Genomic DNA, 23,635 nt, shown 5'->3' on the forward strand with positions numbered 1-23,635 from the left:
GAGGCCAAATGACCTTGCAGGTGGAGGAGCTGGCACTCAGGTATTGCTGCTTGCTGGCTTAAGCGTAGCCCAGGAATGTTCTAGGGAGAGCGAAGACGGTCAAGGTGGTATGCTAATGCTCACTTATCAGAGGGAAGGGGGAGACGATTATGTCAGAGAGGTGGATGCGTCAGATTCATGAAAGCCTAGCATCATCTGGGGACCCGCTGGGGACAGGTGCGCTCTTAAATCCTAGGGATTCTTACTCTGTACATTTCTTTGTTGTCTTCCCTTCCCTCTTCCCTTCACCTCCCTTCCCCTCCCCTCCCCTCCCCTCTCTTCCCCTTCCCTTCCATTCCACTCCCCTCTCCTCCCCTCCCCTCCCTTTCCCTTCCCCTTCCCTCCCTTCCCTTCCCCTCCCTTCCCTTCCATTCCACTCCCCTCTCCCCTCCCCCTTCCCTTCCCCTTCCCTTCCTTCCCTTCCCCTCCCTTCCCTCCTTTCCCTTCCCCTCCCGTCCCTTCCCCTTCCCTCCCCTCCCTCTCTTCCCTCCTCTCCTCTTCCTTCCCTTCCCCTCCCTTCCCTTCCTTCCCCTTCCATTCCCTCCCCTCCCCTCCTCTCCCTTCCCCTCCCTTCCTTTTCCCTCCCCTTCCCTCCTCTCCTCTTCCTTCCCTTCCCCTCCCTTCCCTTCCTTCCCCTTCCATTCCCTCCCCTCCCCTCCTCTCCCTTCCCCTCCCTTCCTTTTCCCTCCCCTCCCCTTCCCCTCCCCTCCTCTTCCTTCCCTTCCCCTGCCTTCCCTTCCCTCCCTTCCCTTCCCCTCCCCTTCTCTTCCCTTCCCTCCCTTTCCTTCCCTTCCCTCCCCTTCCCTTCCTTCCATTCCCTCCCCTCCCTTCCTCTCCCCTCCCCTCCCCTTCCCTCCTTCCTTCTTTCGATTTAAATTCAAGTTAGTTAACATACAGTGGAGTCTTGGCTTCAGGAGTAGAACCCACTGATTCATCACTTCCATACAACACCCAGTGCTCATCCCAACAGGTGCCCTCCTCAGTGCCCATCACCCATTTCGCCCATGCCACCACCCCCCACCTCCTTTCCAGCCACTCTCAGTTTGGTCTCTGTATTTAAGAGTCTTTTATGGTTTGCCTCCCTCTCTGTACTTACCTTATTTTTCCTTCCCTTTCCCTATGCTCATCTGTTGCGTTTCTCAAGTCCCACATACGCTCTTACTGTGTGCATTTTAACATGAGGGAACTTGGTCACCCCGAGCACATGGCTGTTTGCCAGAACAATGCGGGAGTCTTTAATGAAGCAGCTTAGACCGAACTCGGACGGATGACTTTAGATGCGGTGGGTTCCACTCGTGCCCGGAGCGGCAGCTGTCTCAGACTTCTTCCTGAAGAGAGACCCTTGCTTGCAGGGCTGGTGCATCTCCACAGTGGCTGCTGCGCCCTCCCGAGCCAGGCCCCCCAGGGAAGCCGCCCCAGGCCATTCTCCCGTCTTCCCTCCGAGTGCCTGGTGGGACTCCCAGGGTTCTCACAAGGGGAACAGACTCCCCTCCCTTTACAGGCCCCAGTGCCCTCACCCTCTCACAGCAGCCTATACTTGGTCTTGGGCAAGTCAGTAACAGTTTTCACCTGGACTCCTTTGATGTGGCTTTCGTGGCACCCAGAAGTGTCTGCCCCCGGGAAACACACGCTCAGCGTCCCTTTCTCCCTGCAAGCACACGTCCTCTCTCCAGGTTCCGGTCTGCAGCCCCGTGGGGCAAGTTTCAACTCTGCAGTCTGATAAGGGTGGGAAGAATGTCTTTGCAGCTTTCTCCATCTCTGAGTTGAAACTGGAACCTGGCTGATGTGACTCAGTCTCTGATTTTTATCCAGCAGAGAAGAACCCAGGCCCCTTGTTCTAAGAAGACTTTAAGTAAAAAGTAAGAATGAACGGAACAGAGAGATGGGATCAGAGGTGACTGCAGCCCCTGTATGATCAAGAAATCAGGAGGGTATTGGGTCAGAACGCACAGCCCGGACCACTGGCTGCCCATGACTAGGCAGGCGACCTACCTGAGCCTTAGTTTCCTCATCTGTAAAATGGGATAAAGAATAATTTTCCTGCAATGCTTAAGTGCAGGATTGTTCAAATTAAGGGCCACTTTTTATGGGCTCTGACTAGCATTTTGTAAAAACTGACGGAATGGGGGGCGGGCGCCTGGGTGGCTCAGTCGGTTAAGTGTCCGACTTCAGCTCGGGTCATGATCTCGAGGTTCATGAGTTCGAGCCCTGTATCAGGCTCTCTGACCTTCCCTGGCTCGTGCTCTCACTCTTTTTGAAAAAAAAAAAAAATTAAACACTTAAAAAAATGATGGAATGGGATGGCTCAGAGTGGAATAAATGGTATGGGGGGCATCGGAACAGAATAAAAAATTCCGAGTGACAGGTAGCGAGGGTAAGTACTTTTTCACAGAACTTTAGTTTCTGTCCCTTGTATATACATCTCGTGGATTGGTCATAACGTAAGATGTATTTTCTGTGGTGGCTTGGGATTCACAGCACTGTTTGAGACACACTGTCATCGAGTGCATCAATTAGTTACTCCTACGTAACAAACGGCCCCCGTATCTCAACCGCGGGCCACCATAAGCACTTCGTCATTGCTTGCGGGTCTCCAGGTCTGCTGGGGTTCAGCTCATCCAGGCCACAGACACCGAGAGGGCAAACCCAATCCTTTAACTATGTTTGGAGTGTTTTATTGTGACATTTTTGCTAAAAATTCTACGGCACAAAGCGAGTCGTTTGCCCAAACCCAATGTTACGGAAGAAAGTATGTTTTGCCTCCGGGGGGAGGCAGCGGGGGGAACAGCAGAGTCGCATGGCAAAGGGAAGGGTGCTGTGCTGGGCACAGTCTTGAAATCTGCCACATGAGGCCACTGAGAATCTCAGATGCCACAGTATTTCATAAATTGTAAACTGCAGTTTGTTAGGTTTCGTCTTCCTAGCTACCCACCGGGGACCAGAAAGGCCATACCTGTGTTAAGAGAATTCCTCACTGATCCCCCCTTTGGCCCTGGAAAACTTCCCCCGATCCATCCCCGTCTACTTGCTTGCAAACTATTCATTTGCACTTCTGTGTGCGTAGATTTTCGTCCTGTCTCCTATTTTGGTGGCTGGACTGAAAAACCTCCCTGACAAGGTCTGTTTTCTTCTCCGTCTTGTTACACAACAGGTTACCGCTCAGGGGTGCTGGAGCGTTACAACACGGTATTCTGTCACCCGCTTACATCTAGCGCTCACTCAGGAAGTGTCGATTCTGTGAGCTTCTCTTTAGCCGTGAGTTCCAGGTGGTCAGGCGATGAATTTCTCCTCTGCCCCAAATCCCACGGTCTTGAGCCTCCCCCGCCAGGTGCGGGTCTGTTCCGTTGCCTAGAGCCCACGTGTCTCCAGGGTCTCCTGCAAGGTTGGTGCCTGCACTCAGGTTCTGTCCACGCCTTACTTGACTTCCCCCCGCAGCACCGATAACCGGTCACACCGTCTTCGAGCACCTCCGTCACTTACCTGCTAAGACACCTGCTCTCCTGTGCCTTCCCTTTGTAACAAGCCGGCCCCATGTTTTCAGTGTCCTTTACTGTGTCAGTTTGTGACCTGGAAGTGTCGGCCCGCCCGAGGCTTACACGCGGGGTATTCTTCCGTCCCCTGGCTCTGAACGTGGCATGTTGGTGCCGGCGTAACCCAAATGTATTTCTTCAGACCGAATCTCTCATGAGCTCTGCGCTCGGGTCTCCAACTTCTCACGTCACATCTTCATCCGAATGTCTAATAAGCATTTCAAATGTAACGTTTTCAAACCCGAGCTCCGGATTCTTTCTCTCCGCCTCTCCCGCAGCCTCCCCTTGTCTCAGGGATGCTGGTGCCATTTTCTTCCTGTGTTCTCAGGCCCAAGCCTGAGACACCTGTCTGTGTCTTGCCCATGTCAGGCGTCCCTTCCAACAGCAGATCCCGCCTGCACGGCACATCCTGCGTCGGACCACTTCTCACTGCCTCCCTCCCTCCCACCCTGATCCGAGCCACCGTTGTGTCGCTGTTGGACCGGCTCAGTAGACCCTACACGGTAGACCCTGTCCTTCTGATCCTGCCGGAGGCTTCCCGTTCACACTGTCTGACCATGCCATTCCTTTGCTCCAGACTCCTCACCTTCTCGTTATCCTCGCTTAGTGGGGTCACATCCAACCCCCTGGCTACCTTTCTGCCCTACTTGCCCTCTTTTTCTGGTCCCTGAATATGGCAAGAAAATCCCTGTCTCAGGGCCTTTGCACTTCCTGTTTCCTCCGCTTTCAGAGATGTGCATGTTCTCACGACTCCCTCCTTGCTGCGTGTATGTCTCTGCTCGAACGCCTGCCCGTGCCAACTGGACGGGCCCCTCCGTCACCACCGCCTGTGCTCCCACCTGCTCCAGCTTTCTTTCAACCCCCCCCAGTGACCTGATGTGCATTCTCTATCCACATGCTGCGTGGCTTCTCCGTCTCTGTCAGACTTCTGCATCTTTAACAGCTGTGTGCCCCCAGCTCCGTCCCCAACACTGAGGACAATTCCCAGGTCTTAGATGATATTCACGAAACACTTGCTTTGTTTTCTTAATGTTTATTTATTTATGTTTGAGAGAGAAAGAGGCGGGGAGACAGGGAGACAGAGAATCCCAAGCAGGCTCCGCACTGTCAGCGCAGAGCCCAGCGCGGGGCTCGAACTCACAAACTGTGAGATCGTGACCTGAGCAGAAATCAAGAGTTGGACACTTAACCACTTGAGCCGTCCAGGGCGCGCCCCCCCGCCCCGCCCCCGTAAACACTTGTTAAATGAGTGGATGACTTATTCTTATTTTACAGCTGAGGGATCTCAGGCAGAGAAAAGTTACGTTATGTCAAAATACACTGTAGCCCTGAGCTCTTGTCTCGGAATCCTCTAAATGACAGAACGGTGAATGTCAGAGCTGGAAAGTTTAGTGTCCTCGGGTTCACAGGTGCGCAGTGTGGCCCCGGAGAACAGGGAGTGATGTTCAGATGTGAGGGGGGAAGGCTTTGATGGAGGACCTCGGTCTCAGGACCTCAGTCTGGCTCCCTCTCCCTGGACTTGAGGACTAATAATGATCAAGCCAGTCTGAACTAGTCCGTACCTAATGCTTGGTGACACAGAGCACATCCGTGGTGCCTGGAGCCAGGGACAGTGGGCCAAAAAGAGGCACAAGGGATCTTCTCTTCTGGGACCAGGGGAACGTTCCGTGTCCGAGCGTGGTGGTGGTTTCATGGGTGCGTGCACCACCACACTCCTCCGAGTGTGCCTTGACACGGGCACGGAACATAAATTAGACCTCAGTAAGGTGGGCGTGAAATCCCGGCGTGCGTACTTGGGTCTTGCTTTTTGGGGGCAGGACCGTGGGGTGGTAACGCTCAGTGCTGAAGAGCCCCTGATTCAGGGGGGTTGAGTGCAGACCCCTGCTCTGCCCTTCACCAGCTCTGATCCTGGAGAAGCAGCCCCTCCTGGGCCTCAGTTTCCCCATCTGTGCTACAGGGACAAAACACCTAACATATGTAGTCTTTGGAGGATTTAATGAGTATACTTCTATATGTAAAGTTTTTGAAAAGCAACGCATGAGGGGCGCCTGGGTGGCTCAGTTGGTTAAGCGTCCAACTTCGGCTCAGGTCATGATCTCGCGGTCTGTGAGTTCGAGCCCTGCGTCGGGTTCTGTGCTGACAGCTCAGAGCCCGGAGCCTGCTTCGGATTCTGTGTCTCCCTCTCTCTCTGCCCCTCCCCTGCTCATGCTCTGTCTCTCTCTGTCTCAAAAATAAATAAAAACATTAAATAATTAAAAAAAAAACAAACAACACATGTACCTAGTAAGCAGTCAGTACATGATAGCTATCATTCCTTTTTGTATTTCTTGGAAGTGTAAAAACTCAAGGCAAAATAAATATTTTTTGAGTACCTATGGTTCCTCAGACAGTGCATTTTGCTAAACATGGTAATAAATACAAATGGTTTGGTTCAGATGACAGAACGTCAAAGCTTTTTTCTTAATTTCCTTTTGCCGATCCTAATACGGGATTTCAGCCCTGTGTGTGTGTGTGTGAATTGTGAGAAACATACTATTTGCCTGTACGCTTTTTCCTTTCTTGCACTTTGTTGGCATGGGGGGAGGGGTCTCGAGGGAAACCTTATGCACAATCCTTCTCCACAGAAGGATCGACAGTGTGGCAAACTCACAGGGTGGCTGAAATACAGACTCAATTGTTTGTCAATAGGAAATGAAGTCAATGATATATCTTATAGGATCCCCCAAGGAAACCTGTTTTCATCCGGAGAGCCTGTATTTTCCTCTCTTACTTGAAAGTAATGTAGCTGCAAAAGCGTAATTTGACAGTGAAATATTAACCTCTGAAGACAGTCTTCCCTATGTGACATTTACAAGCCATCTCGCACATGCTCACAGATGAACGGGGCCCAGGTCGTCTGCTCCCAATGTCCCCCTTCCTGTCACCAGCTCCTTACATTAGGATTCATGGCATTTGGTGTTCGATGTTCCTTTGGGGGCTCAGAGAGCCCTGAAGGTATCACTTAGATGGGTGGTGGGAACCCAGCTGATCTTTCTCTTGCCGTGTGCTCCGGTCCCCTCCTGACACAGACGCACACGGGTGGCATAACACAGAGATCTCAGGTCCTAGCCACAAGGCCAAATTCATAGTGGGAATCCAAATTAATCAGATCTTTGACCTGCAACTTTCTCAGCTTTGCTCTTTGCTTCTTCTACTGGTCTGTCTCCTCTCACGATCTATTGAACGAACTTTTGTCTGAACGCTATTAACCTGATAACCTTGCCTTTGGTACCTCTTCCTCCTTCTTACCCAGACATGCTAGTCATGGGCCACAGCGATAACCGCGCCCAGAGGAAGCCGTGGAGACACGTTCCCATTGAGTGTCTGTCTGCTGAACACCTCAGTTTGCTATGCGCTGTACTAGACGTAGAGACACAGCGGTTAAGAGGGGACAGGTCCAGCGGCTCCTGGGTGGCTCTGTCAGATGATCTCACGGTTCATGAGTTCCAGCCCTGCCTTGGGCTCTGTGCTGACAGCTCAGAGCCTGGAGCCTGCTTCGGATTCTGTGCCTGCCCCTCTCTCTCTGCCCCTCCCCTGCTCTCTCTCTCTCTTTCAAAAAATAAATAAATAAACGTTTAAATGTTAAAAAAAAAAAAAGAAGAGGGACAGGTCCCCATTCTCAAGCAGATCACCTCCAGGTGGGAAACAGAGAAGAACAAGAAAATAAGCAGGAGCATTCCAACAGGGATCAGTGTCGGAAGGTAAACTGTCCAGCGTTGCATAGCTAAGAGCTACCCTGTGCAATCAGTACAGTCTAAGCCATAGGACATGAGCGCTACACGTGTTGTGGGTGATGTGCTGTAAATAATGCAGAAATATTGTAAATACAGTCTACATAGGAGCACACCCAGTAAATCAGAGAATAGGTTACTGGGGATGCAGAGTGAGCAGGCGAGCAGGTGCCAAGTTTAAATTAGAAATGACTCAGGGGCCCCTGGGTGGCTCAGTCGGTTAAGCCTCTGACTTTGGCTCAGGTCATGATCTCACGGTTCATGGGTTCGAGCCCCGCGTGGGGCTCTGGGCTGACGGCTCGGAGCCTGGAGCCTGCTTCGGATTCTGCGTCTCCCTGTCTCTCCCCTGCCCTCACTCTGTCTCTCTTTTTAATTAAAAAATTTTTAAATAATAAAAAAGAAATGACTCAGACAATACCTTCTGTGGAGTGACATCTGGGCTATCCTGCAAAGTGCATGCTGCTTTCGGTGGCCAGTGACAAAAAAAACCATGGACTGAACGGCTCTAACCCCAATAGAGAGGAGATCACCTGTGCCAGCAGTCCCAGGGGTGGGGGTTCCAGGTGGGCTGGTCCAGTGGTCCGTCCAGCGCACGCAGGATGCGGTTCCTCCTGCCCTTCTGTTCTTCCGTGCTCGCCGTGTCAGCCTGCTCCTTGGCCAGCTCCCTCCCGGCTCTGAGGTCACCGCTGCAGTCCCCGTCGTCGTCGTCACCTGCGGTGTGACGACATCCGGTAGGACAGGGAGGGCAGCTTCCTGCGCGTCGCAGAGCAAGGAGACCCTTCCGGGTGTCCCAGGCGGCTTCTCACACCTCATTGGCGGGAACCGTGTCACGTGGCCTCCCCTAAACCAGTCACTGGCAAGGAGGGGGGTTGGCGTAAGTGCCTCAGACGCGAGCGACCCGCGGGTCTCAGGCACGGGAGGATCGAGGATCGAGGAAGGGGATGGGGGCCGGGGGGGCGGGGGGATGAGCCGGGAGGGCCCCAGGGCGAGAAGGTCGGCCGGCTAGGAGGGAGCCTGTGCAGGGGGCGGGGTGTGTGCGGGGAAGAGGCGCGTCCAGAAACTGTAATCGCGAGTTTGCATTTTGTCCCGCGTGCCTCGGGAAGTCGCGGGAGAGGCCCGACGTGTGAGCGGGCGGAGGAAAGAGCCCTGGGCCAGGGTCGCGTTGCTGCGCACGTACCCTCGACGCCGTCGCACGTGACGCTCCCTTTTCTGTCGAGGATTCGATGCAGGTGGGGTGAGGGTTGTGATGCCTGGCTCGCATCAAGAGGGGAGAAGGCCGCAGGCGGAGAGGTCCGAGGCAAACGCTGGGTGCCTACTAATCAGCCCTCGTTATTCGCGCAAGTCGTGTCCTGGAAAAGTCCCCGCAAACACTGAATTAGCGAATACTGAACCTTCAGGGGGAGATACACTCGCACACACACCTCCCGTAGGCTGTCGTCTTGAATCCTAGAAACAACTCCTCCTGGGAGAAAGAGAGGATGAGGTTGGGAAGCGTGCAGTGGCTTGCCTGAACCACCCCCACCCCCAACTAACCGGGAGCTAGCGCAGGGATTGGAGCCCCGTGCGCCTGCCCCCCCAGCCGGAGCCCTGCCCCCCTCCCGTGTCCAACCCCTGGTCGTCTGTGTGTGAGGGGCTGAGACAAGAGGACAGAGCATCGGCCGCTGGGAGCCTGTGCGTGGGGCAGGTGACTCAGAGCTCACGCCCCGCCAGCTTCCACACGTTGCCGGGACGGTGGTGGGAGCGGTAGGTAAATTCGAGAACACGGAGTCCACAAATAATAAGGCTTATCCACAAACAAACGTCTTTCTTCGCGGTTTTGAAAGCTGGGGAGTCTGAGATCGGAGTGTGGGCGTTTGGGGAGAGCCTCCCCCACCCTGGTTTAGAGACCGCTTCTCCTGGTGCTGTTCTCACGTGAGGGAGCAGAGGAAGGAATTCAGCTTTCTGGGGTCTCTTCTTGTAAGGGCGCCGATCCCCTCACGGGGGCTCCACACGCACCTCACAGCCTGGCACTCACCAGGACCCACCTCATCTGAGCTGTTTTAATTGACTTAATCAAGGACGGTGACACACACCTTCTTGTAAGGGTAGGCACGTCCCAGGAGAAAGAAACCAAGTGCATTTCGAAGGCCTCTGACTTTGTTACATTCTTCATTTAAGTTCGTCCGCTCAGGCCATCCCTCACTGCCTGAACGATGAGGCAGGTTGAAGTCTGCATGAGCCCCGAAGGGGTATATAGACTGTCACGGTGTCGAGATTTCATTTCTTAGGCACAGAAGGGGCCTCGCGGTTTCCCAAACAGGTGCGTTCCTGATGGTGGGATGTGTTGTTTTGAGGTGATTTACAGGGGGCATGAGAGTGGGTGGAAAGCCAGAGCCAAGGGGAACCTGAATTTTCCACAAATGCGGGAGGGTTGAGGTCTGTTCTGTAGGAGGTAGGACCGGGAAGGTTCTAGAATCGGTGCCGTCACCTGAGCCAGCGGTTTCTCTGAAATGGGGCTCCCACCCCTTTCTGAGTGTCTGAGGGAAGGGCATCCGGGCCCGGCATCGTGTCAGCGTCACGGGATCTTGAAGTAAGAACGAGTTTTAACCTTCTATTTCTGCTCTCATCGAAAGTCTCGCTCTCTTCGAAATCCTGGGCGCAATCCTGCCGATTTACGTTCCTCGGGCATGCCCCTGGAGACAGCTGATTTGCTCCCGTCATCCTTTTTCTTCTCCCTTGTCCCTGGAGGGCACAGACTTCAGACTGCCCAGTCCTCACAGGAGCCAGCTTGACACGGCCACCCTGCAGCACCCCGCTCACTGCTTTGAGGACCAGGGTTACCCAGTCAGTGTCACTGGGATTTCAGCCCATGTCTCTGCTAGTGGCCTTGGTCAGATCTACTTAAAGATGGCTGAAGGGGCACCCGGGTGGCTCAGTCGGTCGAGCGTCCGACTTGGGCTCAGGTCATGATCTCGTGGTCTGTGAGTTCGAGCCCCGCGTCGGGCTCTGGGCTGACAGCTCGGAGCCTGGAGCCTGCTTTGGGTTCTGTGTCTCCTCTCTCTCTGCCCCTCCCCTGCTCACACTCTGTCTGTCTTTCTCCCCAAAATACAATAAAACATTAAAAAACAACAACAACAAGGAGGTTTGCTCTTGGAGTTTGGAAGTTGGCACTTCTGACCTTGCTCGGGACATGAGCGTCTGGGGCTCGGAAGGGAGGGCTGGGCTGTGGGTACCGACTCAGGTGAGGAAGACGAGGTCAGAAGTAAGTCCTCGTTTGTGGCTCCCACAACACGCTGCCTGGTGGCACTCAGGTCCGCCAGCGGCTCAGACTGACGTGGGACCCAGAAAGCAGCATGTGGCCCGAGCCAGTTGGACCACATCCCTGGCCTCAGCTCCTTCACCTGTAGAATGAGACTGTGGACCCCTCGCAGTTGCGATTCTGTGGTGAATTCTTGGTTTCGGTGTCCCCTGCACCTGGAGGTGACCCTTGCCCCCTCCACGCCCTCCCGACCTACAAACCTCAGTGACATTTTCCGGAAGGTCCAGGAGAGACGTCATCAACATTTTACTTGTTTATCCGGAAGGGGTGGAGTGAGCTAGAGGCTTAAATCGTCCGATACGTAACCTGCTAACACGTGCACGTTAAGAGGGTGCCCCCCCCCCCCCGCCAGGTGCCGAGTCCAAAAACCATAGCAAAATGCTACATCCTCACTTCCAGTCTGCAAAAGTGCAGTTTAATGGGGGCACAAATAATTATATCCCCATTTCGGGAGTATTTCCTACAAGGATTTTAACGCAGTGCCAAGCTTTCTTGGTTTGTATGGCTTGAATAAAGTCGTTTTTCTAAAGCGACATATGGCTACCTTTTATGCATCTTCAAACATGGTGAAGTGAAATATGTTGCACCTGGGGTTTGATTAGTGGTGGTTTGAGTACATAAAGAAGGTGAGGTAGAGGGGAAAAACAACCCGCAAAAGAAGCAACAAAGGTTATAGAACTCCATTAAATTATGTTTATGGTTTTACTTGTCAGTATTTCGTAACACAAAATGGTTTTCCTGGAGTCTGTTTATCAGTATTTGTCGCCAATTAGTGCCTACAAATTACCTTTTGTTGGAATTACCAACAGATGAGACGCTATTGTCTCGGCGACTAATAAATCAGAGTTTGCGAACTTTCTCTGCCTCCTTGCCGCCGGTGTTTTCCCGGATGCATCTCGAGATTCTCACTTCCCCCAAAGGTTTCCAACCACTGTGACTCCATTTTCGTGAACGGGAAGGAGGTGAGGAGCAAAGTGGACACGACCGTGAACTTCACCCACCAGCACTTCACGTCTCAGCTGGAAGTGACCGTGTGGGCGCCCAGGCTCCCCCTGCAGATTGAGATCTCGGACACGGAGCTGAGCCAGATCAAGGGATGGAGGGTCCCCGTGGCCTCCAACAGAAGGTGAGCAGCCGAGGGAGGGCCGAGTCCTGGCGCCCGCAGGGGGCCACGGCGGTCTCGGACTGGGGCTCAGAGGGGTCTGACTTTGGGCACGTACTAGCCTTTGACGCGAGGAGGGCCTCACGGAGATACGGATAGTGTCCAGCTCGTGGCACAGTCGCTGGGACTCGGTATAATGTTGCGCTGCACACAAAGCACAGGGCACGGGGTGTAGGCGTTTCTTTCTATTCCCCGCTTCCCCATCGTTCCTTCCCGTGCTGCTCGTTTTCAGTTCCCTGCTTATAAATGTCGACCTCCATCCGCGGAGCCTGGCGCAGGGGTTACGTTGTGGGCTCTGGCGTGAAGCTGCTGAAGTTTTCACCCTTGTGAGCTTTCCCACGTAGAGCTGTGTGACCTTGGGCCAGTTGATGAACCTCTCTGTTCCTCAGTTTCTTCATCTATAAATTGGAGGTGACGATATCACTGAAGAGAGTTGTCCCAAGGGCAAAATGACGAAGTGTAGTACCCAGACTTCTAAAGACGACTCCTCTGTAAGATTCCCACCTCCTGGCTGTTCACTCAAACCCCAACCTGGAAAGTCTATGAAGGGATTTTACCGATGGAATTAAAGTGCTGAATCCATTGACCTTAAGATGTGGGGAGTATCCAGGTGGCCCTTGAAAGCAGAGGTTTCTCTAGCGGGAAGGTGGTATCGTTCAGTGTGTGACCTTTTCGAATGGACTTGTTTTTATCCAGCAGAAGTCCTTGAGATCCACCCCAGTTGTTGGCGGTATCGAGCATTCCTGTAGTTGTATTGTTGAGGGGTGATCCGTGGGGGGTATCGTCATGCGTGCTGAATCGTCCACCACAGGAGGCCACGCATGCTGTCACCAGGTGGCGGCTCTCATGGATGGAGCCGCCATGACCCTCCTGTGCAAGCTTGTGTGTGAGCATAAGTTTTCTGGGGAAGGTGCCCAAGGGTGTAACTGTTGGGTCGGGTGATAAGGGCGTAGTTAATTTTAAAAGAAACTGCCGAACTATTTTCCAGAGGACGTACCATTTCACTCTCCCAGCAGCCACGTGTATGTCAGCTAGTTACCGGCATTTTAAGACAGTACCTACTGCATGGTCCCATGTAGAATGATCTAGAAAGTGGAAAACAGACTGGAGGTCACCGTGGATTAGGGATTGCATAGACTCTCAAGGGGTAGCCCAGGGCATCCCCGTGGGGACAGACTAGTTCTGTGTTTCGGTCGTGGCTATGGTTCCGTGAATCCTCTGGTGATAAAACTGCATAGAACCACACACGCGCACATGCACTGGTTAAACTGTGAAAATCTGAATAAGCCCTGTGGTTTGTCCCCATGTCCGTTTCCTGGTCTTGGGATTATAGTGTGATCATGCAAGATGTTAGCAGAGCAAAGAGCATACGAGAACTCCCTGTACGTGATTTTTTAACTTACGGTGAATTTCTAATTAATGAAAAATTTAACCTTTTTCAAGTTTATTTTTGAGAGAGAGAGAGAGAGAGAGAGAGAGAGAGAGAGAGAGAGAGAATCCCAAGCAGGCTCCGTGCTGTCAGTGCAGAGCCCAACTCAGGGCTGGAATTCACACACCATGAGACATGACCTCACCCAAAATTAAGAGTCTGCCGCTCAACCAACTGAGCCACCCAGGTGCCCCAAAATTTAAACTTAAAAAAAAAAATAGAATGCTGTCTGTCCCAAAATGACAGAATGGTTTGATTAATACAGTATTTCTAACACTTCATTTATTCACTCACCACTTTTATGATATTGCCCCTTTTGAATGCCACCTGTAATATATACTTAATATTGTTCTTTTTTTCGCTTTTATTCACTTACTTAAGGGAAATTTTACATAACTATCAAAAATGGCCAACTGGTAGAAATTAATGCAAAGAAAAGAAAATGTCGGTGTTACATTCTGTATAGATACTGCTGTTTGTATGAGTTGGTCTTTTTTTTTTTTTTTAATGTATGTCTTTCTCTTGAGAAAGAGAGAACAGGGAAGGAACAGAGCGAGAGGGAGAGAGAGAATCCCAAGAGGGCTCCCCACTGTCAGCACAGAGCCTGATGTGGGGCTCTATCTCGCAAGCCATGAGGTCATGACCTGAGCTGAAACCAAGGGTCGGACGCTTCACCAGCTGAACCACCGGGTGCCCCTGGCTGAGCTGGTCTTTCATGAGTCGACCAGCAAGTGTCAGATAAGCGTCAGGGACAGCCCAGCCCCAGAGACCTTCATTCCCAGTGATCAAATCGGAAGGACTGAAAAGTAGAATGGGAATAACTTTGCGCATGTCATTGCGTGTTTTTGGTGATGTGTCCCTTTGCCACTAAAACCGTCTCACTTTCCAGCACAGATGTTTACTCCTCGCTTTGGGAAACCACAACACGCTTCTTTATGGATGCTGGTTACACACCATATTCCTTTCCAAATGGTTCCCAGACCTTTCAGGGAGGCAGGAGGGTACATTTTAAAGAAGGTGGGTTTCCGAAGTCAAATGGAACTCTGTAAATTTGCTGATCGCCAGCTGTCCAGGCCGTGTATTAAGCACTCCGAGCCTCGGCGGCTTCGTGTAGAAATAGGAACCTCTTTCATGGCTGTTTTGAAGATGCAGGGAGGTCACTATAAGGAGGAAGAGGGCACCGAGGGGCACAGCAGCCTGGGCGTGGACCCCGCCCCTAGGTGGCTAGCCCTGTTAGCTCTATGATCCCGTGAGTGGGTAGACCCAGACCCAGCGCATAGTAGGGCTGACTCGGTGTGTGTGAATTACAGTCACTGGCTCCCACCCCTGTCTGCCCACGGTCGTAGACCCTTCACCAAGCAAGGTGCTCTCGCGAAAGCACACAGGACAGGTTCCTCTCGAGGGGAAGGTCCTGGATTTCCCCTGGGGTCGTGCACAGGCGGGGCGGCAGTTGAGGTCCTCTGAGCCAGGGCGCCTGAGATTCCCGCAGGAACCCCTCAGCAGCTCTGTGACTGAGTGCCACGGGTGGGCCAGGGGGTGAGAAAGGGCACTCTGGCCTCCCTGTCCGGGGCCAGCCAGGAGACAGGGCTGAGCCGTCCTCAGGGGCCGTCCTCCCCCGCTCACACCTGACCGCGCCCCTGGAGGGAGCAGGGGGGGCAGCCAATCTCGCTGCCTGGGCCTGTGTGGGACTCCCGTGAGGAGTGAAAACTGGGCCCAGCAGCTCTTCTGACCCGGGACCTCACGGTTCCCGCAGCGGGGACAGTTTCAAACCGCAGAGTTCCAGAACGCAGGGCGGGGACTCAACCTCTGCCTATTCGGGGGCAGCATATCGCGCGGTGCTGGGCACATGCTGGGCGCGTGAAGGCAGGGGCGGCACTCGCCTTCCGTGCTCCAAGCAGGTGCACAGGGACCACCGAAAGGGAACATACGGGGAACGAACCAATGGTGCGCGGGCCTGGCGGGTAGCAAAACCACGCCACGTGTTCTGACGCTTCCAGAGAAGCGGGAAGACGAGGCGTGCGAAGCTTCTCCACGGCCGCGGCGTCTATCCTGGTTTGTCTGTGTCCCCAGGCCCACCCGGGAGAGCGAGGACGAGGAGGACGAGGAGAAGAAGGGGCGAGGCTGTTCCCTGCAGTACCAGCATGCCACGGTGCGTGTCCTCACCCAGTTTGTGGCCGAGGCGCCCGACTTGAGTCAGCTGAGCTACATGCTGGGCCCCGACTGGCAGTTTGACATCACCGACCTGGTGACGGATTTCATGAAGGTGGAGGAGCCAAGGATCGCGCAGCTGCAGGGCGGCAGGACCCTGGTGGGCCGGGAGCCGGGGATAACCACCGTGCAGGTACGGGCCACCCGCTCCTTGCCAGGGCCCCAGCCCCAGCCCAGCCCCAGTCTGTACTGACGAGCAACCAGGTAGATGCCGCCGGGCAGGTGTGTGTGTGTGTGTGTGTGTGCGCGCGCGCACGCACAAGAGAATCATGACCGGCTGTAGAACATTCACCAATTTTCATAATCTAACTTAAATTAATTTTTGCATTTCAGGGAGAGTTGAGGGGAAAAAAAATCCCTAATTTCTTTTACCGCCTAAGCTAAATTAAACACACAGTGGAAGCCACCTTTGCCCCAGAACGATAATTTACTCTTCATATACCACTAATAGAAGACGGTCAAACCCGAGAAAACTAGTTTTATTTTCCTAACCCTGAGGGTTAACCACTTAGCTATATGTTACACTTTGAACAGTGGACAGAAATTTAAAAAAAGTTTTTTTAATGTTTATTTTTGAGAGAGAGAGAGAGACAGAGCATGAGTGGGGGAGAGGCAGAGAGAGGGAGACACAGAATCCAAATCGGGCTCCAGGCTCCGAGCTGTCAGCACAGAGCCCGATGCGAGGCTCGAACCCACGAACTGTGAGATCACGAGCTGAGCTGAAGTCGGACGCTCAACCGACTGAGCCACCCAGGCACCCCGTGGACAGTAAATTCTTAAATAACATGTTTGCACTAAAAATAATTTAAAAATCCACAACGGGGGCGCCTGGGTGGCGCAGTCGGTTAAGCGTCCGACTTCAGCCAGGTCACGATCTCACGGTCCGTGAGTTCGAGCCCCGCGTCAGGCTCTGGGCTGATGGCTCAGAGCCTGGAGCCTGTTTCCGATTCTGTGTCTCCCTCTCTCTCTGCCCCTCCCCCGTTCATGCTCTGTCTCTCTCTGTCCCAAAAATAAATAAACGTTGGAAAAAAAAAATTTAAAAAAAAATAAATAAAAATCCACAACGAAGTGCTCTGTATTTTACTAGAGTAAGAGTAAAACTATTTTCCCGGTCAGTTTGAATGGCATAATTATGCAGAGATGCTGCAGCACGTTTTCTAGCAAAAATTTCAAGTGTTCCCACTCGTAGTTAATTAAGTCATATTTTAGGTGGTGCCACAGCCAATGTTGACGAAACTGGATGAAACGTGCAATATTTTGTGTTATTCTTCCGTGGCTCTGTAGCACGTTATCACAAAACGAGCGGCTAAAAGCACGCCTCATTTATGAACTCAGTTCTGTAGGTCAGGAGTCGACGAGAGCTGGGCTGGGTTCTCTGCTGAGGCTATCCCAAGGCTGCGGTGAAGGTAATGGCCAGGCTGGGCTTCTCTGGGGGCTTGGGAAGGATTTGCTTCCCAGCTCATTCACCTTGTTAGCAGAATGCAGTCCCTCACGGGTGTGGGACTGAGGAGTCTGTTTCCTCGTGGACTGTTGACAGGGGCCACTCACTGCTCCCAGAGGGGCCACCCACGTCATGTCTCATATGGCCCCTCCATCAGCACTAATAGCTGGGTCAAATCCTTCTCACGCTTTGAATCTCTGTGATGTTCATTACACCCCACTCCCCCGGATAATCCAGGATGAGCTCCCTGTCTGAAGGTGCACCTGTCGTAGAAACGCCAACATAATCATGAGAAGTGATTTCTCATCACATTCCCAGGTTTGAGAATTTAGTGAGGACATCTTCGGGGCGGTGGGGAGGGGGGCAGTTCTGGAAATTCTGCCTGTGGATGTTCCTGTCCATTTGTTAAGCACCACTGGTTGCAGACTAGATGGTAGATCAGAAGGAGTGACTTCTCAGTACGTTAACAATCCCTCCTCCACTTGGCTTACGTGGTCTCTCCAGGGGTGACACAGTGGCCCACACCACGGTCACTGTTGTCCCATAGTGCACAGCTAAGTGCCCACTGGAAGGATGTGAGCAGGAGAAGATGGCCCATTCCGCCATTTTCACATCTAAATATTAGTTGTTGGGAAACCGTTGCTCTTTGAGTGCCTGGTCCCAAGGTGGGCAACTTTGAGCTCTTGTCTCTATGTGAAATTGAGCTCTTCTCAGAAAATAGACTGTGGTTGTCATGGCAGGAGTCAAAGGCAAGGAAATGGACCAACATGATGTTTGTCAAACTCCTCCAGTTGGCGAGTGTCACTGGACCATAGCATAACCCTTCCCTACAGAGTTCTCCAAGCGCACTCACTTGGCAGACAACTGAGGGAACACGCTGATGGAAAAGGTCAGTTAGGAGTTTAAAACCACTGAGTGGAGCACACACTGGAGCTTGGTCGCTTCCTTTGAAGGTCCTCTCCCCGCTCTCTGACTCCATCCTGGCCGAGAAGACGGTGATCGTCCTGGATGACCGTGTCACCATCGCCGACCTGGGCGTGCAGCTGGTGGCTGGCTTGTCTCTTGCCCTGAAGCCTCACAGAGCGGACAAAAGAGCCATCGTCTCGATGGTGGCTGCCCAGGACGTTCTCCGAGCCCCGCAGCAGGTGGGATCCCAGAGTCCTTTTGTCCCCGGTCGTTTGAGACCACTTCCTTCCCCCGCGCATCTGCAGAGGGCATCAGTTGAAGCTAGGATGGGTGGTCCGTCAAGCTCCTTCCTGCTTCTTATCCAGATGGCCCTGCCTTTTTTCGAGAAAAATAATCAGCGACTTAGATACGTTTTCCTCATACGTGGTTTTATACATCAACCATGCGTCCATACTCCACTTGCTTTGCAGCAGCCTTATCTGTGCTTGGCACACTCTGCTGTCCCATGACCATAGGATCACAGGTTTTTCCATTTGCCAAAGCAGGTGGTTTTGATACTTGGAAATTCCACATCAGCTGCTTGAACAGGCGTGGCTGATGGGCCCCAAATCGCTACCGTTTACAGTCATTGCCAACTCTGAAGCTCTCCTCCATCTTTAAACTCGTAACGAGTGTTTATAAAGACACCAGGGTGCTGTGCCTTTCCGGTGAGCTCCTTCCCATAAGGCATCTTTCCCCAGGCTCCTTACCCAGTGCGTGTTTCGCTTCATCAGCACTGGCTTCCTAATAAAGAATGTTCAAAGCGGTATTATCTGGAGCAGTAGCCTGATTAGTTGCACCTGATCTTGATTCAGATAAATTGCCTGATCTTTCAAAATGTTTTTTAGAAAGGTCAAAGTCAACTTCTGTTGTGCGGCATGCAATAAATTAATATGCACCTTAACGCATTCATTAAAGTATATTATTTGCTTCGCATATCAGTGGAGCAGTAGTATGTTATTGATGTCAGTTCAAGGCATGCCGGGAACGGTTCAAGATTTAAACCATAGAAGTTTATTTTTCTCCATCTGTATATTTAAATGATATTATATAGGAAGTCGTATTTATGTTTGCAATTTGAAGGAACCTGATTATGACATAATGCTTTGGTTTCATTTTTCTTAGGAAGCAATAGTCAGTTCTTGGATTTTGTTCAGTGATGGTTCGGTGACACCATTAGACATTTATGATCCCAAGGATTTTTCAGTTACTGTGTCATCATTGGATGAAATGGTGGTGTCTGTCCAGGCAAACCTTCAGTCCAAATGGCCGGTTGTGGTTGCACAGGGTGAAGGGCAAGGTCCCTTGATTAAATTAGAGATGATGATTAGCGAACCCTGTCAGAAGACCAAGAGGAAGAGTGTTCTTGCCGTGGGTAAAGGAAACGTCAAGGTCAAATTTGAACCAAATGTTGATGAGCACCTAGGAGGCACCAACGATATCGAGGGCATCAGTCGGGAATACAAAGACCACTTCGGTAATTCCATACAGCGTGAAGGAAACCAGGAGAGAGCGGTTCAGGAGTGGTTCCAACATGGCGCCTCTGTTGGCCAGGAGGAACGTAGCAACAAAAGCACAACCCCACAGTACCCCCTGGAAGGAAAGGATAAGAAGTTGCTCAAGAGTGGTGGTCCAGACTCCTTCACAAGCTTCCCCACTCAAGGGAAGTTACCGGAACCCAATAATCCCAGTGACCTTACAGTGACCTCAAGGGGGTTAACTGACTTGGAGATCGGCATGTATGCTCTGCTCTGTGTCTTCTGCTTGGCCATTTTGGTCTTCTTAATCAACTGTGTGGCATTTGCTTGGAAATACAGACACAAAAGGTTCGCTGTGAGCGAACAAGGCAACATCCCCCATTCCCATGACTGGGTCTGGCTTGGGAATGAAGTAGAACTTCTGGAAAACCCCGTGGACATCACCCTCCCGTCGGAGGAGTGCACAACCATGATAGACAGGGGGCTGCAGTTCGAGGAGAGGAACTTCCTTCTCAACGGCGGCTCCCAGAAGACTTTCCATAGTCAACTACTCAGACCCTCTGACTATGTCTATGACAAAGACATTAAAAGTGAGCCTATAAACCCATCGGGCCCAAAGAGGAAGAGAGTCAAGTTTACTTCCTACACCACCATCCTCCCGGAGGACGGTGGCCCATACACCAACTCCATCCTGTTTGACAGTGAGGATAACATCAAGTGGGTCTGTCAGGACACCGGGCTGGGGGGCCCCCGGGACCTTAGAGACTATATGGAAAGGCTGCAAGACCAGATGTGAACTCCTTTCTTACGTTTGTATTCACCTTTATGCCTTCTGTTTTTTGAACGGTGGAGCAGTGAGTTTGTTCAGCAATAGGGGGTGATTTAACAAAGGTTAACTTGTGGAGGTCTGGGAGGGATCCCTTTCTGAGCAGGTGTCAGAGGCCCGGAGAGCTACAGCAGCTGGGTGATAAGCCGGGAAATGTCTCTAAAGCGGCCACACATAGATCCTGGAGAAGTTCTAAGACAACAGTAGTATCTGCAACCTGATACTAGCTCAGTTCAAATACAATAAACCTGACCCCACAGACGTTGTTAGTCATCTCGCGACAAACGGCCGTGTGGATTTAGAAAAGGCTTGGGTGTTGATTTTTCTATTCCTAGAACTTTTAAAGCACAGTGGACACTCCTTGCCCTTGGCCCGAGATTGGACGTACGCGAAAGATGCCGAATGTAGCCGCCCTTATTTGTTATGAGCGCTGCTCGTTATTTTTATATACATTTGCACCTGCACCTGGTTTCCTTTGGCCTCTGGAATTCTTTTTGAAACATGAAGAAAAGCAGTTGTGGTCTTCTCTCTGAGATGTTTGATTTACACATGAGTTTGAGTCGCTGACGTTTGCCGTGTCCGTGCAGGACGTCAGGTGTCCTCCAGTTTTCCACACTCCTTACCTAAGGGGCCATATCTGAGAAACTTATCCTCACAACGTCCTTCCTTCTCTTTGTTGTGAAGCTTCCTTGTATCAGGACTGGGGACATGGGGTTTTACACAAAATATTAATATACTGTGAGGGAGGGCCATCTCTTTACGGTTTTCTATATGAAGCTTAAAAACTTTGGTGAACACTTGTCAACCACATTTATTTTTTATCTTCTGCCTGTGGAAGATTCACGGGGAATCCCTGGAGTGCATTTCTGAGGGCTTTAGAAAAGACCCTGAAATAGTTTGTCTTTATACTGGTGCTTTCTGGTCAACGCAATGTGTTATCCAAATGGAAATCAAAATCTTAAACTAATATACACAAAAAGGAAATTGCATGGGAAATGCATTCAGATTAAACTTCCATTTTACTGGAACAACCACCACAACAATTTGAAAGTAGAGTGATGTCTCCACTTAGCAATATGTAGAAATCCTTCCATACAATGACCCCCCAACCCTTACCCCCCAAAACCCATCAGTCGCGACTCTGGCAGAGATAAAACCTACACAGGGTGTGCTCTGATGGAGAAAAGCAATGGGTTTGCCCCCAAACAGCATAAAATAAACGGCCGTTCAAGAGTTTAAGCGGTTATGCTGAAAAAAACCATAGCTATTGGAAAGTCAAAGTGGCAATAGGAAAAAAAAAAAGCATGGCCCCTGCATAATTTTTAAATACAAAAATATTTTTCAAGGAATTGCATGAACGGCTTCAAGCAAAGCAAGAATTTCAGGTTAGATTAGAATTTCTCACACTCACAAGAACATTCTACTGAGATGGGATAGAGGTGAAGACGGACAGTGCACTAGGCCACCAATTCCGAGCTTTCTGGTGCCACTTACGTCCCTAGGAAATAGAAATTTAAAGTCCAGGGCAGCAAAGGCGCGGGGAAGCGGTTTCTTGACTCCTCACGGCTGCTGAGCAAGCTGTTAGAATGAGAGGCGTTCGGTTGTTGTTGGGAAGCGTTCCGTGCGTGGGGGCAGGACAGCCCAGCCTCCTCTGACCTGTGTCTCCTGCCCACAGCACTGCGGTGGGTTTGTAAACCGTGCATACGTTACCAGGGACGTGGACCTGATATTGAGAGGCCAGTGTTCAGTTGATCTTGTGTTTAAGTTGGGGGTTGAGGAGTGAAGCTGGTAAAGTTGCAAAAAAATCTTTCAACTCGGTGGGTGAACGAAGCCAGGAGACCCAGGCGTTAGCTTCAGAGGGAGTTTGCAAAGAGATGGCTGACGTCTGGCAGGAAGGGCACCTCAGGGAGCCTGGGAAGACTGTCACCAGGGGTTCGAGGCAGGGGAGGTGGCTCAGAGCTAGCTGGGGAGGCCAAAAGGAAGTTCACACGCTAATGCAGCATAGCTGTCTAAATGAGCCCCACTCCTTTGTAAGACGTTCTCAATTTTCTCTCCCTTTGGATCTTCAGCAAAAATCCCCAAAATAATGGGGATTTCATGTCTGAAACGGAGGACATTCAGCTGGTATAGGGAGCCTCCCGCACATTCTCACACAGCAGGCTGCCCCCACTGGTGCAGTGAGGCTCTGGCAGGGGGGTGATCTGGAAAGGAAGGAGGACGTTACCATTGCCATGATTAGCGTTACTGACAAGCTTGCAAATCAGAGCATTCCCTGGGGTCTGAGTGTTTGATGTGGGCAGAGCGCAAACTCGGGGGCACTAGAACATGGAACGCGTCAGAGGTTCTCAGGAGTCGGGAGCTGTCCGCGGTCCTGAAGATGCCTCCCGTGGGTGATCCAGGCTCTCTGCACAGTCTCCTTTGTCCGTTTCCTTTCAAATTAAGTTCAACGTGAAAGTCGAATGGAAGGTCATGGAGGAGGGGTCCCTCTTACCACACAGCACACGCTCACACGCACACATACATACGTACATGAGTGTGTTGGTAGTGAAGAGCCAGAGAGAACAGTATGTAGCAGGAACCAGCACGGTCCGCGGTCCCCCGATTTGCCACGGGCATCATTCCGCTATCCGGGATTTCAGTGAAGTTCTTTTTGTTCTAAATATCTCCCGCTGACCAGCAGCCGTGGATTATACCTGCCTGATTTCCAATAGATCATTTAAAATGAATAGGAACTATGCCTCTACATATCTAAACTTAGATGGGGAACAGACCTAAATCATGAAACCTTGAAATACAGTTCCCTGGGGACCTGCACGTGCCTGGATTTTCCAGGTTTTTATAGCTGACATATCCAACTGATCGGTGTGAGTAGTAACCTGAACAGAACAGCATTGATAAAGTCCCTTCCTCTCCCCAAGAAGCGAATGCTTAGACCTCCCTCCGACCCCCGAGGCGGACGCCAGCAAGCCTTGGGACACAGGCTGGGAACTTCGTGGGTCACAGGGAGGGCGGCCCAGGCACCCTCGAGGACCGGGCCACCTAGAACGGGGGAGGGTGAGACCAGTGTTCCCAGCGGCCAGATGTGCTGCTCTCCACGCCACACCCAGGGATTGAGGAGCGGCTGCCGCAAGACAGAAGCGCGGTGTGAGCACACGGGGTTGCATCGGAGGGAAAGCCAGAAGACACGTCAAGTTTCCCTGAAGGGCGCCACCCAGCAAACCTCGGGACACTCTGCACGTGCCAGCAGAGGACTAACTGACTTCCTAACTGTTTTGTGTTGCACCCTGGCCAGGGTAAGCTCCCAGACTTAAACTCCAGGCAGAGCGTTTCTGTGTATGAACGTTAATGCAGGGAAAACATGGATTAATTTCTGTACCATTGCCACATCCGTAGACAGTTACCTTGTACTTCGCTGATTTTTAAGTTTTAGGAAGTCTGCCTTTGTGCATTTTGTTGTTTGCACCCTCTTCTCACCCTTTTAGAAAGGCGTCTTCCCATGGTGGGGTGTT

The 23,635-nt window shown here is 51.7% G+C and overlaps 1 protein-coding gene across 1 annotated transcript in view; it reads left to right on the top strand.

The window, feature by feature from the left end:
- Positions 1-20,096, top strand: part of TMEM132B (transmembrane protein 132B) — a 216,224-nt gene extending 196,128 nt beyond the window's left edge. The window contains exons 6-9 of the mRNA XM_047093190.1: positions 11,558-11,763; positions 15,299-15,569; positions 17,831-18,022; positions 18,948-20,096. Coding sequence (XP_046949146.1) covers positions 11,558-11,763; positions 15,299-15,569; positions 17,831-18,022; positions 18,948-20,096 — 1,818 coding nt within the window. The remainder of the gene's footprint in view (positions 1-11,557; positions 11,764-15,298; positions 15,570-17,830; positions 18,023-18,947) is intronic.
- The last annotated feature ends 3,539 nt before the right edge of the window (positions 20,097-23,635 follow it).

The sequence above is a fragment of the Lynx rufus genome, unplaced genomic scaffold (genome assembly GCF_022079265.1).
Source record: "Lynx rufus isolate CCGP_SWC_20201006 ecotype Redwood Valley unplaced genomic scaffold, mLynRuf1.p SCAF_33, whole genome shotgun sequence".
NCBI lineage: Eukaryota > Metazoa > Chordata > Mammalia > Carnivora > Felidae > Lynx > Lynx rufus.